Here is a 17,515-nt window from a genome sequence, read left to right as displayed (position 1 = left end):
CTTTACTTACTTAGTTCATGTCATGTACACTGATGGAAGACTGAGAACTGCTGTAAAACTGCACACATTTTAATATCCACTTGGAGATGCATGGATATCAAGTGGTACTGGCCAACGATGTCAAAAACAATGTAGCTTATAAGAAAGGCCATTCACCCCACTTACCAATTGTATAAACCACTTCAACATCGTCCATTTGCGAGTCCGTAATACTATTTTTAGCTTCGCCCTTCACGTCCCCAAGGAGGAAACCTTCCTTTGTAAGCAAAGAAGAAACAAAAATCAATACAGTTGCTGTGAAATCTCAGAACTGCCAATTGAGGTGAAACATAAACCGACGTTCTGGGAAAGGATAAGACAGACCACTTCTAATCAATACAATGGCTGGAATCCTGGTAGGGCATTATGCAAGTGTAAGGAAAATTGTGCAAACAGCTGTACTTACTCAGAGGTTACATAAATGCGATCCTATCATTTTGCCCGCACACAGACAGCCCTCTCTTTCCCTTTGAACTTGGTGGGTGGGGCTAATCAATTATTACACAATGAGTAAACTTGAGGACATGGTGTCTGTTGTACGACTGGTTCCTTAACTGAGATCCAGTGTAACAACGTTGGTGTATATTACACAATGCTAGAAGCAGATAGCATCTTGATCATTAATATCATAACTGAGTGCTGTTGTTGTGTGCCTTTAAGTCATTTCTAACTTACAGTGACCTTAAGGCAAAGCTATCATGGGGTTTCTTGGCAGGTTTCTTTAGAGGGGCTTTGCTATTGCCTTCCTCTGAGGCTGAGAGAGTGTGACTTGCCCAAGGTCAGTCCTCCAGAGTTAGAGACCTCTTTAACTCTCCTGGCTTAATACTATGGCATTTGGGGGACTGCAGTTTTGCGAGACATTTAGCCTTTGTTATCAGAGAGCTCTGGTGCCGCAATAAACTACAATTCCCAGGATTCCCTAGCACTGAGCCAGAGGGCGGTTAAAGCAGTCTCAAACTGGATTATTTCTGCAGCGCGTTTCGGACTTCGGGCTGCATCCGCGGCGCATAAACAATCCACCTTGATGCCGCTTTATCCGGCATGGCCCAGTGCTATGGAATTCTGGGAACTGTAGTCCTGTGAGGCATTTAACTTTCTCTGACAAAGAGCCCTGGTGCCAAAAAACCCCAAACTACAAATCCCAGAATTCCATAGCCTGGAGCCAGGGAGGTTAAAGCGGTGCCAAACTGGGTTATATTTCTCCAGTGTGGATGCAATCTGTGGATATAATTCGGTTGGAAAGCGCTTTAAGTGGCATGGCTGAATGCTATGGGATTCTGGGAATTGGAGTTTGTTGTGGGGCCCTCTGGGCCCCACAACAAACTCCAATTCCCAGAATCCCATAGCATTCAGCCATGCCACTTAAAGCGCTTTCGAAACGAATTATTTCTTCTGTCTGGACGCAGCCTATGTTCCTTACCAACGGTACTGTCTCCCTTAGTTGAACGTACCGTGTCAGAGTCGGTGCTGAGGTGGTGGAAAGCCAGGGCCCCGAAGACGAAGCCCGGCAGGAGGGCCGTGGTGCTCTCGCCCTCCATCCCCAGCCGGAGCCTATAGGCCGCAGCAGTAGTAGGCTAAGGAGGGCGAGAAGGGAGGCCCCGAAATGGCCGCCCAGGGCCTCCTCCTCCTCCTCCTTTTTCTCCTCAGAGCGGAGGCAGAGGCCTCTAGCGCCCGCGCGGGGAAAGGGCAAGGCAGCCGCCCTTAATCGCCACACAAGGGAAACACAGACTTTTCCCTCATCCTCCTTTCCCAGGACGGGTGTCGTCTCACATTTCAACCTTAAGCCCAGGAGGAATTCCAAAACGTCCTCCATTTTGAGCATGACTAAAGAAGCCCATTGAGTAGCACCACATGTTTGCTGTTCCTCTTCAAGAAATAATAATAACAATACTGTGTAAATAAACCATACAGAGTGGGCAGCCCTCCTCCTTTTCTAGGACAGGCCCTGCTGCATTTCAAACTCTTGTTTAGGAGGGATTCGAAAACGGCCTCCATTTTGAGCATGAAAATACCACCACATGTTTGCTGTTCCTCTTTAAGAAATAACACAGTATATGTAATGTGGTGGAGGTGTGACTGCAATACCTTTGGTTTATGGCGACCCAAAGGGGTTTTCTTGGCAGGTTTCTTCAGAGAGGTTTGCCATGGCCTTCCCCTGAGGCTGAGAGAGTGTGACTTTGCCCAAGGTCACCCAATGGGTTCATATGGCCCTGCCAAAATTCAAACCCTGGTCTCCCTGTGCCCTAGTCCACACTCAAACCACTACACTATGGTGGTGTATATATGCTATAGCTGTAAATAAACCATGCATGGTCAGCAACTCTCCCCTTTCTCCAAGACATGTCCTCCATTCCAAGCTTCTGACCATGAGGAATCCCAAAATGCCCTCCATTTTGAGCAGGACTGAGAAACTCATTGAGTAGCACCACATGTTTGCTGTTCCCCTTCAAGAAATAATACGGTATATGTAATGTGGTGGTGGTGGTCTGCCTTCATTTCCATGGCCAAGCCAGGATTCAAACCCTGGTGTCCCAGTGTCCTAGTCCAATACTCAAACCACTATGCCACACTGGTGTATATGTAATATAGCTGTACATAAGCTATACAGGGTGACCAGATGTCCTCCCTTTCCAGGACATGCCCTACATTTCAGCCTTCTGTCAGGAAGAATTTCAAGATGTCCTCCATTTTAAGCATGACTGAAGCACAGTTGTAGAGTTATATTAGTGCTTTTATTATTTATTTTTTATTGTGCTACACTTTTCTTTTCTTTTATCAGCCAACATATAACTTAAAGAACTATTGCTATAATACAAAAGGGATGGTGAATCTTTTAGAGCTTTATCGCATTACAGTATGTCAGCATACTGGCGCAACAACACTGACATCCTGCTGTACTGTATGACACCATAGATATCCTGGCATCATGCCTTCATAGCAAATCTGCATTTGTTTTAATTTTTTAAAATTAAAATACAACATTCTTATAATATTCAGAGTTATATATACATCATTGTTTCATATTTATCTCTAATTTTAGTCTAATTCTTGTACATCTTCCTTTCAATATTGCTGGTCCTTATATATGTCTAAATAGGGTTCCTTACCCTTTTTAGGCTAGGTCCCAAATGTGGCATCCCCTGGAAAGCCCAGGGGGTGCACCCCCTCCCAGGATAGCAATGTCTACCGAGAATAGGATGTGATAGCCTCGCTGGCAAACCACGAGGTCATGACTCACCTTCTGGTTGACAATGCTTTATCCATAATTGGATAAGCCCATGTTGATTCGGCTGAGACAGTGTACACATCCTGTTCCCTTTGCTAATTAGAATTCTCCTGAACACACATTGGTCCCTAATTCCGCAAATTGCCTTCTGATGTACTGAGATAATAAAACCTAATGTAACCCTGATGTCAATAAAAGGGGCTGGCCAAGACCTGGCCAGCTAAGAAGTTTTGCACCCCCATTCCTGTCTCTGCGTCTCTCTGCCGCGACAGCTGGTGACCCCGACGTGATACGGAGACGGTGGCTTTGGCCCAGCTCATTCGACTGGAATAGTCTGCGCGCACATCCTCAAAGGATCCCGTGAGTATGGGAGGAACGCTGACCGCCAAGCAAAGGTCTCACGCAAGGGAGTTATAGTTAAGCGGTTGTCAGGGGATAAACAAATCACCCGGAGAGACATTAAAAATTTAGTCGCAGAGATCTCATGCCAGTGTCCCTGGTACCCAGAGAGGGGAACACTCTCTGCGGAGGAATGGGAGAAGATAGGCAATCATCTTAAGGCTGAGCCTCGTGTCGCAGCACCCCATTTGATTGCCTGGCAGGTGGTAAACTCGGCCGTGGGACGGCTAAGCCAATCCACGGCCCCCCAAAATCCTGCCCACAGCCCCCCGCTCCTCTAGCCACATTAGCTCCTCCAGGAGATCCACCTGGTTACCCCGTTCCAGTGGTTGCTCCTCCCTTATCGCCTGTAAGGCCCCGGCTGGGAGCGGTAGAAGCAGGAATAGCTGAAGCAAAGAAAAATCCTAAAGTCAGAACACTAGAAGTGGCCTGGCTTTAAACTCTACCTGAGTTGAAAGGTGGAGGGAATGCCAATAAATCTCTAAAGGTCTTGGCCAATTTGGTTTGGAGCAAGTGGTTTTAACCCAGACTCTTCATTGGACAAACCTTTTAAGGTATCCACCAACTTTGGCTAAAAATTGGGTCTAAACCCTAAGCCAATCACGTCTAAGAGGCTTTACAGCTTCACGACAGACTTGGAGGACATTCTTCCAAGGAAAGGAACAGTAAGTTTTCTCAGCTTTTCTGCCCTTCATCCTCCCACTGGAGGATAAGACTCAGATAAGCTCCCAAAATTGCTAGGGCTTTCCCCAACAAAATGAAGAAAGAGATTAAAGAATTGGTAGCCCAAGTCAACCTCCTCAAGGAGGAAAATTCCATTTTGGCAGCCAAGGTTCAAAAATGGGAAGTAAAGTCAAATCAAGAACAAACCCATTTCTCCATCGCAGAAGCATGTATAATGGCAGATTTGTTAGGTCCCTTAAATCAGGAAACGAGCATAAAATGGATGATTCGGGCTGCAAATAGTTATCCATATGCTGCAGGATTTCATCTGACACAGTTGGCTAGGCTGTGCATGTCCTCTGTGGACAGAGACAACCTGGAAGCAGCTGTGATGTGTCAAAACCTTTTGTCCCAAGATATGTACTCCTGGATGGGACATATCTTGAGCCTATTGTGGCCAGGACAACTGGCCAAGGATTTATACTATGCACAAGAGCAAAAAACAAATGAGGATCCAGAAACATACATGGCTAGGAAAATGTTGCTTGCAAGAATAGCTCTCCCCTCCAAAGCTATGAATAAAGAGTTCATGGGTGAAATATATAGAGGACTTCATCCCAAGAGCAAGGAGTCTCTGGGATGCCAAATCAAAGAGTCAGAGCTATTTGCGGGTTGGGAAACCTTTTCTCAGCACCTAAGGCAGCTCTCTTCAAAATTTCATCTGATGATAGCACAGAGACAAGAAAAGTCCCTAGCCCTAAAGAAGAAAGCTAGGGAAAATTCCCTTTAAAAAGGCTTTTTAGATCCATCTAAAAGCCCTACTCAGCCTTCCCTCATTCCCCAAAGAGAGATGAAAACACCCGAAGGCCTGCCTCACCATAGCAAGCAGAAATTGCCAGAGACCCCCAAGGGACTCCATTCCAAGAGCCCCTATATTACTAGTTGCTCTGTAAATCTCAGGAAAGCAAGCCCCCCTTGCCCAAATGGAAAGAAAAATGTCTCACTTTCTTTTGGAGACACCTCTGCTACTGTTTGGACTACAGTCTACAAACAGAGAGATCAGAACCATACCCCAAATAAGCACTTCGAGGCCAAGAGGGTCAAAACCCCAGAAAACAGGGCATGGACTCAACCACAAAACCCCAAGCTTTGGAAACCTTTCCAGCCGGACATGCCAGAGAAAGGGAACCTCAGAGGTCATATTTCTCATTCCCGTGGTTCAGATTGGAGTGGCACTGGGAGATGTGTTTCCTGGAAGAGGCAGAAGCCCAGATCCCTGGGAAAAACAGTGAAAATGGATGACACCGTCTCAGCTTCAACCCAGCTCCCTGACCAAGAGGTGAGGCACACTGTTTCAGCCTCAGCTCCCAGAACAAAGACCTCAGAAGGTAGTTCTTGGAAGGGAATCGTAGAAACTGCTCTTTGAGAAACACAAAACCCTACAGGCATTTTAAACAATGCAGAGAACTTTTGTAAGTGTTGGGATCTTAAAAGACAGGAAGTTTTCCTTCCCCTCAATAAGTCCAGTTTATTCAGTAGTCTGTGTTTTTTTGTATTTCTGCATTTTCCTTTGTGCCCATGAGGCAAGTGGATAAGATCATTCAGTAGGAAATTCCAAATTGAGTAAGGACCCCCCCCCCCTTTTCTGTTCCTGCTTTGCAGAATTGAGATTGAGAAATGTCTCACTATTTTCTGTTGCTGGCACTCTACATGTGCTCAGGTAGAGTGACGCTGTCTCAACTTTTTGTCTCTACATTCTGTTTTCAGAGGATTCTGTATGCCTTTAGTTTGTTCTCTCCTATTTAATTGTGGAAATTATAAAGGGACAGGAGTTTCTAGGTTTTTCCCCCACTCAAATCTGTGTTAATTTTGCGTTTTTGGTTGTGATAAAGCATAATTGAAATTCTCTTTGGACGCACAAATCTTACAGACAAAGAGAACATACCATTCTATGGAATAAAATCAGTACTTAGAGTGTGCTTGGAAAACTATGTCTCATTCTTCTAGTAGTCAGCTTGGCTTGCGCTTAGGGTTGCCATATCCTGCCTGGGGGCGGGACTTTCCCAGTTTGGGGCGGGTCCGCACGGTCCCGCCCCGGTTTGCCCCCGCCCCTGGGCAGGATGTGGCAAGCTGAGGGAGGCTTTCAGCCGCCGCTTGGGCCTCCGCTCCCCGCCGCGATTGCGGCGAGGCCGGGGGCCCAGGCGGCGACTGAAAGCCTCCTTAAGGCGGAGGCTTTCCCGCGCCGCTTGGGCCTCCGCTCCCCGCCGCGATCGCGGCGAGGCCGGGGGCCCAGGCGGCGACTGAAAGCCTCCTTAAGGCGGAGGCTTTCCCGCGCCGCTTGGGCCTCCGCTCCCCACCGCGATCGCGGCGAGGCCGGGGGCCCAGGCGGCGACTGAAAGCCTCCTTAAGGCGGAGGCTTTCCCGCGCCGCTTGGGCCTCCGCTCCCCGCCGTGATCGCGGCGAGGCCGGGGGCCCAGGCCCTGAGGGAATCCTTCACTCAGGGAGGCTTTGCCTCCCCGCCTGGGCCCTGGGCCTCTCTGCGATCGCGGCGGGGGCGGAGCCCAAGCGGCGAGGGAAAATGTAGGACAAAAATTTCAAATGTAGGACACATGTTTGTGTGTCCTACATTTGAAATTTTTGTCCTACATTTTCCCCGGTTTCGAGGTCCGGAGGTATGGCAACCCTACTTGCGCTCTGTCTCCTTTATGTGTTTGATTTGCCCAGGCTTGGCTGAAGAATTGCAACAGCCAGAGGCCAGCATGGTTGTTATAGATCCTATTAATTGTTGCTTGTATCTGTTAATTTGCTTGTTTGTTTGGCTGTTTGTGATTTGCAAATCTGAAGACAGCTCCCTTCCTTTAGTCCAAAGGTCTTTGCTGCATTGGTTTTTTGATAGGGATTAATTCCTGTTCTCAAGAGTCTTTTTCCTTGCTGTTAAGCCTCACTCTGGTCAGCATAGTCTATCTGTAAAAACTGTCTTGGCTAAAGTAGGAAAAAAGTTTTGTCTAGATTGCTTTATATTCTCATGGCTAAAGGACTACATATTCCATTTACCTAAATTGTGGTACATGTTTAGAAACAGATTCTAGTCCTCTTGCACCTAGAAATTGTTCATTTGTCTGTCTGTTAATGTGTTTGGATTTGTGCTACACTTTTGCAACCCATAAGTCTGAATATCTTATACTCTTCCTCCATTTGTGTTGTTTTGCTTCCTTCTTTTATACATTGTTTCCTAGAGAGAGAGCTTCTCTTACCAGCACAGTCTATCTGTCTCTCTTACTCTTCATCTGGGTTAGCTATAGTGGGATTACTGGGGGGGGGGAGAACCCCTCCTTCTCCTCTGCCTCGTCCTTTTTTGTTTTTGAGTTTAATCCTGTACTCCATAGGTCTGCTTGCAGAAAAGGATTTGTTAAAATAGATTTCCTCATTTTTGCTAAAATTGATGTCCTACCTTCTTTACTAAAGTCTGCTATTGCTATTCTTCTATGTTCTTCCCTATGGATAGACATCTCTGTTTAAAGTTCAAAAAGGGGGGAGAGATTCTTTTCCTCTCTCGTACGTCTTCTATAAACAAAAAAGGGGGAATGCACACCCCCCAATCAACACAAAAAGGTTGTGAACCGGGTCATATCTGTTATATTTTACTTGCCTGGAATAATTTAATTGCACTGTCTGATTATTTATTTCCAACACAGAAACATTTTTCTTCATTTTCCCTGCTGCTGTGGCCCTTGGTGTGATATTGACAGTTGCCAGAGACAGCGGAAAGGACCAGCAACCCCCGTCATTTGGGGAAGAGGTTGTGCAGCAGTGTCAACCCCAATAGGCACAGTGTGGATGGACATCAGCCAAATATCTTAAACCTGCACACGGCATCGAGGCCTTCAAAACCTAATATTTCAATCCAATCAACCATTTCACATGATGCTAAACAATAAACAACATGAACTTAGAAATGCCACTCTGGACAACGGAGCAGCCATAGACTATTTACTTTTGCTATGTGAAAAAATCAAAAATATGTGCTGTATTAACCCATAATTCTATGTTAACTGTTGTACTTGGTTTATTATGTTTGACCAGTGGAGCCCCTTCAGCCCAGTGGTATCAAAGGGGAGATCAAAATGTTTGGGAAAAGAGATTTCACTTATATATATCCATATTTTATTGCTACCTGGATAGTCTTTTAATTGTAACTGTCAAACTTATAATTCTATACCTGCCAATGTGTCTGATGGCACACAGTGCTGTCTGAGTAGGCTTGTTCCTGTTCTCCAACACCCTTCTATCTTGGATGTTTCCAGGGTTCAAAGAGCAGTAACACTCACCTCTGACTACAATATACCTCCATAGCCCAACTGAATACTTTTGCTGTGTGAAGACGTCAAGATATGTGTTGTTTCAAATTGTCAGATAACTCTTGTTCCATTAATAATTTGATTGAAGAGCTACATGATTTACCTGACTCAGGTCCACCAGAACATTGGATATTCTGGATTATGAAGCTGATTGATTTACTATTTGCCAGACCTTCATTGGCTGAAAAGACTTCTTGTATATGGCATTATCATTTTTGTATTATGATCCTATTTTGCTGTTTCATCCAATGTATTCCTGCTTTGTGTTAAAGGCTTTTACAAAGGACAATGACAACCACGGAAAAGCAGCTGGTTGCAGGATATGTACACCAGCTCATAAAAAAAACAAAAAAGAGGGAGATGTGGCATCCCCTGGAAAGCCCAGGGGGTGCACCCCCTCCCAGGATAGCAATGTCTACCGAGAATAGGATGTGATAGCCTTGCTGGCAAACCACGAGGTCATGACTCACCTTCTGGTTGACAATGCTTTATCCATAATTGGATAAGCCCATGTTGATTCGGCTGAGACAGTGTACACATCCTGTTCCCTTTGCTAATTAGAATTCTCCTGAACACACATTGGTCCCTAATTCCGCAAATTGCTTTCTGATGTACTATGAGATAATAAAACCTAATGTAACCCTGATGTCAATAAAAGGGGCTGGCCAAGACCTGGCCAGCTAAGAAGTTTTGCACCCCCATTCCTGTCTCTGCGTCTCTCTGCTGTGACACCCAAACTTTGTTGATTCCCCCCCCCCATTTCCTTTGAAATTGTTGCTCCGATTTATCATTGAGCATCATTGTTAGTTTGTCCATAATCATTAAATCATTTAATTTTGTTAACCAGTCTTCTAACTTGTGGGGATTTCCTCATTTCCAATACTTTGCTAAAATTAAAGGGGCTGCTGTAATCATATATATAGCATAACCGCTATTTTGGTCTTGGTTCAGTTTCCCTTCCAGTTCTTCTGTGATATTGAATAAAAATAATTTGAGATTTTTTTCAAAGTTTAGTTACTCAAACCACTATGCCACACTGGTGTATATGTAATATAGCTGTAAATAAACTATACAGGTTGACCAGATGTTCCTCCTTTCCTGGACATGCCCCACATTTCAGCCTTTTGTCAGGAAGAATTTCAAAATATCCTCCATTTTAAGCATGACTGTGAAGCACAGTTTTAGAGTTATATTAGTGCTTTTAGCTTTTATTTTTTATTGTGCTGCACTTTTCTTGAATGCAATATGCACTACATTTTGCAGTACCTTGTCCTCCTTTGCAGTTATGACATGCCACCGCCCTGAAACCATATCAAATGAATTTATATTTATATAAGTGTTTTTAGTTTTTATCTTGCAACATAGGCTCCAACTATACATGGAGAGAGTAATCCCAGAGTATCAAGTGGGGTTCAGGAAAGGAAGAGGCACTAGGGACCACATTGCAAACATACGATGGCTAATGGAGCGCACCAGGGAATTCCAAAAGAAAACCAGCATGTGCTTTATAGACTATAAGAAAGCCTTTGACTGCATAAATCATGAAAGGCTATGGACTGCCCTTAAAGACATGGGAGTGCCAACACATCTGATAGTCCTGATGAAGAATCTGTACTCAGGACAAGAGGCTACTGTCAGAACAGAACATGGAGAACATATAAGAAAAGTAGTCTTTGATACAGAAGAAGGAGTAGTGAAAATAGGAGGAAGGAATATCAACAATCTAAGATATGCAGATGACACCACAGTAGTTGCAGAAAACCTCAAAGAACCGGAGCACCTACTAAGGAAGATCAAAGAAGAAAATGCAAAGGCAGGCTTAATGTTGAACATAAAGAAAACAAAAATAATTATCATCGAGGACTTTCACAAGTTCAACCCAGACAATGAAGAAACGGAAATAGTAAAAAAAAAGTCCCATACCTGGGACCAAACATTGCTAGAAATGGGGACTGCAATTAGGAAATCAGAAGAAGATTAACAATGGGGAGGATGGCTATGAAAGGTCTAGAAAAGATTCTACAATGCAAAGATATACAACTCAGCACAAAAGTTAGAATCATACAAGCCATCGTATTCCCTATTATGGATGTGAGAGCTGGACAGTTAAGAAAGATGATAGGAAGAAAATCAATTCATTTGAGATGTAGTGCTGGAGAAGAGTGCTGAAGATCCCATGGACAGTGAAAAGGACAAGCAAATGGGTCCTAGAGCAGATCAAGCCTGAAACCTCCCTGGAAGCCAAGATGACCAAACTGAGGCTGCCGTACTTCGGACACATCAATTGGACACTCACTGGAAAATACAATAATTCTGGGAAAGGTGGAGGGAAATAGGAAGAGAGGAAGACCACATGTCAGATGGATGGACTCTATTAAGAAGGTCACAAGTGTAGGTTTGCAGGAATTAAGCAGAGTAGTGGAGGACAGGGGGTCTTGGAGATGGTTTCATCCATAGGGTTGCCATGAGTCAAAATCGACTCAAAGGTGGTTAACAAAAACAAAGCTTTTATTTCGTAATGTCTACATTTTCCTTAATGTCCTCCTTTGTGGTTATGACATCTGGTCACCCTGAGTTAGTGAGAAACACACTTTTCAAGACAGTGCTCATATACCCTGAGATTCCTCAGTTCACTGAGGACCAGAGGGGGATGCAGGCCCTGAGATCCAGAAACCCTAGCTATAATAGTCCAAAACACACTGCAGAAATAATCCAGTTTGAGAACGTTTTAATTGCCCTGGCTCAGTGCTAAGGAATCCTGGGGATTGTGGTTTATTGTGGTACCAGAGCTCTCTTCCAGGAAAGACTTAATGTCTCACAAAATTACAGTTCCCAGAATTCCCTAGCATGGAGCTAGGGAATTCTTTCCGCAGTGTAGACTTTATCACACAGGGGACAATTGGAAGTATAAACAGTGATTGACCCGTGACAATCCCACAATTGTGCTAATGGTTTTCACACGACGTCAAGATGAAATGTGATTAAAGTGCCATTATCCCTTGAATAACCAGGCAAGAAACAGCAGCCAATAATACACGGGATTTTCCTGTGAATGACTTTTTGCTGTTTATTGCCTGGTTATTCCCTGGTTATTCACAGGATAATGGCTCTTGTGCTAATCTCATTTTAATTGTGTTTTAATGTCAATTGTGTGATTTTCACTGTTTAAACTTCACATTTTCCCCGTGTGATAAACTCCTGTGTTTTTGACCAATATTTTATAGGACCAGCTATAAATTCACAAAATATGCAAACTCTTGAGTTCATCAGAATTTGTGAAGAATTCCAGCAATGTCTAATGCTTGTCCATTTTTGTGAATTTACAACTGATTCTAATAACAGTGTTAACAGTGTCGCCCACCTGTAAATTTTGTTTATCCCTGTGGATTAATACAGTCTCTTTCTTTCTGACGGTAAGCCATAAATAAAAATTGTCAAGTCTTTAAGAAACGGGAAGATTGTTGTTTGTTCAGCAACAGACTAAGACAGCTGTGTATGCCAAGAAGTTGTAAGGATGAAGACTAATTATTGTTATTGTTGAGGTGATAAATGACAGATCAAATAACTCAGGGATGGAAGCAAGAACATAGAAATTGTTTACAGAAGTCAAAGTGTTTCCAGACCTGACATGATGGCAGTGAATTTATGGCCTGTTACAGACAGCCAAAATAAAGCTTCTTCGAGTCACAGTGGAGGTATGGTGTTTCAATGATGCATACGTCCTAAGAGTCCAGAAACCACACCAAAGCCACGCTCCAGTCCTTAGGGCTGGAGTGTGGCTTTGGTGCGACTTCTGGACTCTTAGGACGCATGCATCATTGAAACACCATACCTCCACTGTGACTCGAAGCAGCTTTATTTTGGCTGTCTGTAACAGGCCTATGTTTGCCTGAAATGGGATGTAAATAGTTTATAACAATAGTTTATAATTCTATCCTCATCTCTCTCTTGTCTTAGTGAGCCCAGCAGACCTTTAAATATCTCTGAAGCTTCAAAACTGGAACATGATGGTTGGTATGGCTCTGCCCCCCATTATACAATGCACATGTAAGTACCAATATAGTGCTTTGCACACTTACGTGGAAGTATGCCACATCAGACACAATGGGACTTGGATTTTCACTGTGTCACATTTAATGAATTTATTTTATTATGTTCTTTATTTAGAAGATGTTAACCTTTTTTCCTCCTGAGATGTAGAGTAACTTGTAATAAAGCCCAACTGCAATATGACAGGTGGAAATGTAACAGATGGCACACACAGGTTTTTGCATCTTTCTTATATGTGATGACTGTTTTGTGATGCAGTACGTACATAGTCTCTATCAGATAAACAGGAAGACATGTTTACCTAAATAAACAGTGCTTTTGAAATCTGAACCTGTTAGACTGCAAAGTTATGAACCCACAATACAGGTGTTTCATACCTGAGGGCAATTGTCAGCATTTTGATAATAAATCATCATTGATTTCATAAGGGTTGCCCAATCTAATTCCAGACTGTATATAATTTATACGTGGTATGTAAAGGGAATTAAGTATTGGGGAAAGACATGTAGGAGTGGATACTGTATATGTTACAGTGAACTAGCAGATGTTCTGAGGATCCACAGCTGAAAGGGATCTTTGCACCTTAGGAGTAATGTGTCTAGGCAGAATGAACCTAGTAATGCACAGTCTGATGGATTCTGTGCGAATTCTTGTGACCAACAGGTGAGATCTAATAATTTCAGATAAATATAGGGTTGGATAAAGATTATACCAAAATTATATGTGTGAATATCCTTGACATTTTGAGATGTGCTTGTTATCATGTCATTTCTGATTTATGGCAATCCTCAGTTGAATCTCATGCGGTTTTCTTGGCAAGATCTCTTCAGAGCGGGTTTCTCATTGCTTTTTGTTGAGGCTGAGAAAGTGTGCCTTTTCCAAGGTCATTCAGTGTTTTTACCAACATGTTTCGGAGTCCTGGTCCAACACTCAAGCCACTACTACACCACGCTGGCTCTGAAATATGTGAGATCTTAGGAAACAGAGACTAGATAATGCTAATTGTTAATTCTTTTCACACAGCACTGAGTAGAATTGTTTGCTTGTATGGTTGCAAGTTCAGTTCAGATAATCCTGAGAGGAAACATTTTGAAGGGGATTTTTTTTAGGAGAAACATCTGAATAGGCTGAACTGTGGCATAGGAAGAATGAGATGTCAGTAACCTAATTTGTTAATAATCAGGTATGGTGTGTGACAACAGTGTACACTCTCACACTGCTGTCATACACAATACCTAATCTCCAGATCATAAGAACTATGTGTTATAAGTTGAGAGTATTATAAGATGATGTTGATGTAGTCTCTCGTCCTTCTGCTGTATAAGGAACTGATCTACAAGAGAGTAAGTCTGTCAAAGCTTAACGATAGCCGATTTGCTCACGAAGACGAACACATTCTGTAGAAACAAGCATGATGGAATTCTACTCTGTAATAGGACATCTCTGGACAGCCTACTTCTGCGTGTCGTTTATTCTAGGCATATTACCACATATATTTGCAAACGGTTATTTGAAAATCATAAGAAAAATTATGAAGGTAAGAAACAAAAGAATGTTTTCCTCCTCAAAACTGTTTATTTGTCTGGATTCCTCTACTGACTCACTTCTACAATCTGCCTCATCTAAGATTCTGATCCTTCCATTTAAGGTCATGTACTGTATTACAACTGTATTTCTAACTGTAACTTTCTTTTTGGATTTTTTCTGGAAAACCCATGTAAATATTTCAGATACACAGGATTATGGGTGGGATTGCAGACAGTGAGATCAGAGATAAAAAGTACGGACTCAATGCGACATTTAATTTTTCTCTGTATTTAATTTCCCTTTCCTACAACCACTGCGTATATGCATATTGTTGTTGTGTGCCTTCAAATCATCTCTGACCAATGGTGATCCTAAGAGGTTTTCTTGGCAAGATTAGTTCAGAGGGATTTGCTTATGCCCTCTCTTGAGTGTGACTTGCTCATGGTTGGTTTCCACGGCTGAGTGGTCTTACCCAAAGAACAGGTGGGGGATTGATAACTCCAACCAACTGTCAGAGATACTTAAAATGTTGGGGAAATTAGATTTCCAAGAGGCTTAGGTAACCTTTGGACACTGTGATACAATATATACCAGTACTAACTGGGAGGATGCCAGGTTTTGGGGTTAATTAAGAAGATTTACAAGGTGTATTGAGAAAATAAGCAAAATGCAATCACACACACAAAACAGCAATTAGCACAAACACAACACATAGAGCTAACCAAAATGGAAATATGGAAAGGGGGTAGCAGACTTTTTAGGGATGCAGTGGGGTTGCAGTGTAGGGGAGGGAGATGAACTCTGTGGGACTTAACCAGCTCCCTGGTAAGAGGAACTGGATCCTGTCAACTTTTAATCACCTTTTAATAACCTGCTCGTTTTCCCCCTTTCACCTTTAGGAGGGAGTGTAACCATGTAAATATCTTATTTCGGTCACCATATATGTCACTTCAGTCCCCTACTATACTACCACTGTTATGCTGAAATTGGTACAGTGGTGCCTCGGGTTACGAAATTAATTCGTTCCGCTGTCAATTTCGTAACCCGAAAGGCTTTCGCAAGCCGAATCCCCATAGGCGCTAATGGGGAAAAGCCGCGATTTGGTGTGAAATCGCGCAGAAAAGCACCAAAAGTTTTTTCGTAACCCGAAAAAACTTTCTTAACCCGGAAAATTTTTTTTAAATTATTTTTTTTCGTATCCTGAAAATTTCGTAACCTGGGTATTTCGTATCCCGAGGTACCACTGTATTGGCAACCCGTTTAACCTGAGAGCGTGTAATGAAAATTTCTCCTTCTGTGGACCTTATCAAAGCAGGGCTGACAGAGATACCTGAGATACCAAATTTGGTTTTAGACACTATGCATGTAACACTTATTGAATCACAAAAACAATACAAACATTAAGTATCAAGAGTTCTTTCATTCACTCACACATTCATACAATACTCACACACACTTTCCTTCCGCTGAACAGTGATCAGTTGTCCTCAAAGGCTGGGGATGACATCCGTGTGCCGCAGTTGATGCCAACAAAATGAGGGTGAAAGCCAAGGGTCTTTATATTTTTCTTCTCCCTGGCTTTTTGGTTGCTGAAGTTTTGCTTCCCATTACTCATTTTGCAGCCCATTACTCAACTTCTTCTTTCTGGAGAAGACATCCTGTTCAAGGCAGTCCATTGTCCTGTCAGTTTGCAGCTCAGGAGAACAGCACTCCCCTGGTCATCCTTTGTATTTCGTCACACCTGAACAGCATCCTGCTTCAGCTTCCAAATTCCTCAGCATTCCTCGCCTCGGCTGCCAAATCCCTCCTTCACATCAATGGTCTGCGCTGAACCATTTTGTTTGGTTCTTCCTTAGTTCTTTGGTTCTTTAGCTCTGTATTTAAGTCAGAACTCATTCATTTGTCTCACACCACTTTTACGCCAGGGAGTGTTCCTAAACACTAATGCAACTTTTTCCTGCAGTTCTGGCAGCTTCCAAACAGTCACCCAGTTTACCCTTGAGCAATACCCCAGGTATCACTCTAGCTGACCCACATACACAACTCAATGGAATCTCTGAACTCCTTCACTGATTCAGTAGATTTCACACTGGATCTATCAATCCCTCCACTGGATCTGTCAATTCCACCACTTGGCACCAATATGTCACAAGGTCTTCCTGTCAATCCCTCAATAGGCACAGGAATGTGAGGAATGAATTGACTGAAGGAAAAGGGCTTTATATCTGGCAGCAATCTGACCAGTCTTTTGCCTGAGGGAGATGACACAAGAAATTCTTCAACCTCATGCAGGGTCTCTCTAGGAGCATTATTTAAACTATAAGGAAGACTCAGCTGGCCTCAAATCCAGAAAAGCTTCCTCTACTGCTCAGGTGCAGAGCAGAGGGGAATTCAGAGGAAAGGGAATCATGCAGGAGAATCAGGAGGAGAAGCTGTTCTGTCCAGAGGGACAATGGACATTATCAGACAAGGGAAACTGTAAGTATAATCCAATGGTAATCTGAACGCAAATCATGGGGTTTAACGTTATTGCATGATAGACTACCACACGCAATTTCAGGCAATGGGAAGTCAGTCCGAATGCAATCATGAGGTTTCACATTATTGCGTGAGAGGTGATCACATGCAATTTTGGGCAATGGCAAGCTATTTTTGGGCAATGGCAAGTCAGTTCAAACGCAATTCGAATTCACAAATTCACTGAACTAGCGAATTCATGTGAATGCGTTCTGGCCCCACTTTCTTTTCATTTGAAATTAAGAGAAATTCCTCCCATGTGATAAACTCCAATGCCAGTCCTTCAGGCAGTTTTGCTATGAAGAGTCTTCAGAGGTTTCTGAGGTAAAAAGGTGGCCTCAAGTCACTGCTGGGAACACCCTTCTGACATATTGGTACAATTAAAAGAAAAATCAAGAGGTTTAAACTCTTAAATGGTAAATGAATAAAATAAAAATATTAAAAAGTCTAGCTTGTCCATTAAAAACCTCTTTCTATATAATTCTTTCAGTTGTTAAATCCTGTTGGAGTAGAGAAATCTTTGCTTACTGGTGAAAGAAGAACAGGGAGGAGACTGATCTAGCCTCTTTTCCAAGGGAGTTCTGTAATCTGGAACAGTCAATGAAGAGGAGTCTCCATTTAGGACACTGAAGTTAAAGGTAGAAGAAAAGTATATAGCAATTACAATATAATTATAAAATAATACTCAAAAGAAATTAAACAAAAGCATAATGAGCAGCAACAGAGTTAAGTGATA

At 42.9% G+C, this 17,515-nt stretch overlaps 2 protein-coding genes across 5 annotated transcripts in view; one reads left to right on the top strand and one right to left on the bottom strand.

Annotated features, from left to right (window-relative positions):
- Positions 1-15,986, bottom strand: part of ABRAXAS1 (abraxas 1, BRCA1 A complex subunit) — a 28,739-nt gene extending 12,753 nt beyond the window's left edge. Inside the window, exons 1-2 of one of the 3 annotated variants that reach the window (XM_089526194.1) lie at positions 15,713-15,986; positions 166-256 (exon numbers count right to left, since the gene is read on the bottom strand). In XM_089526194.1, the coding sequence (XP_089382320.1) occupies positions 166-196 (31 nt within the window). In that variant the 5' untranslated portion in view covers positions 197-256; positions 15,713-15,986. Of the gene's footprint in view, positions 1-165; positions 257-1,490; positions 1,910-15,712 lie in introns of those variants that run through there. The other 2 variants (XM_089526193.1, XM_089526195.1) reach the window with 2 other exon arrangements.
- The window catches only part of GPAT3 (glycerol-3-phosphate acyltransferase 3), a 43,879-nt gene continuing 39,012 nt past the window's right edge, over positions 12,649-17,515 (top strand). Inside the window, exons 1-3 of one of the 2 annotated variants that reach the window (XM_089526192.1) lie at positions 12,650-12,732; positions 14,061-14,272; positions 17,270-17,417. Coding sequence is in view for 1 of the 2 variants with exons in the window: in XM_089526187.1 (XP_089382313.1) it covers positions 14,147-14,272 (126 nt within the window). In the remaining variant the exon portion in view is untranslated. Of the gene's footprint in view, positions 12,733-14,060; positions 14,273-17,269; positions 17,418-17,515 lie in introns of both variants that reach the window. The other variant, XM_089526187.1, reaches the window with a different exon arrangement.

The sequence above is a fragment of the Sceloporus occidentalis genome, unplaced genomic scaffold (assembly GCF_023333645.1).
Source record: "Sceloporus occidentalis isolate IW3139 unplaced genomic scaffold, rSceOcc1.0.p SCAF_5, whole genome shotgun sequence".
Taxonomy (NCBI): domain Eukaryota; kingdom Metazoa; phylum Chordata; class Lepidosauria; order Squamata; family Phrynosomatidae; genus Sceloporus; species Sceloporus occidentalis.
This window is presented reverse-complemented; position numbering and strand designations above follow the sequence as displayed.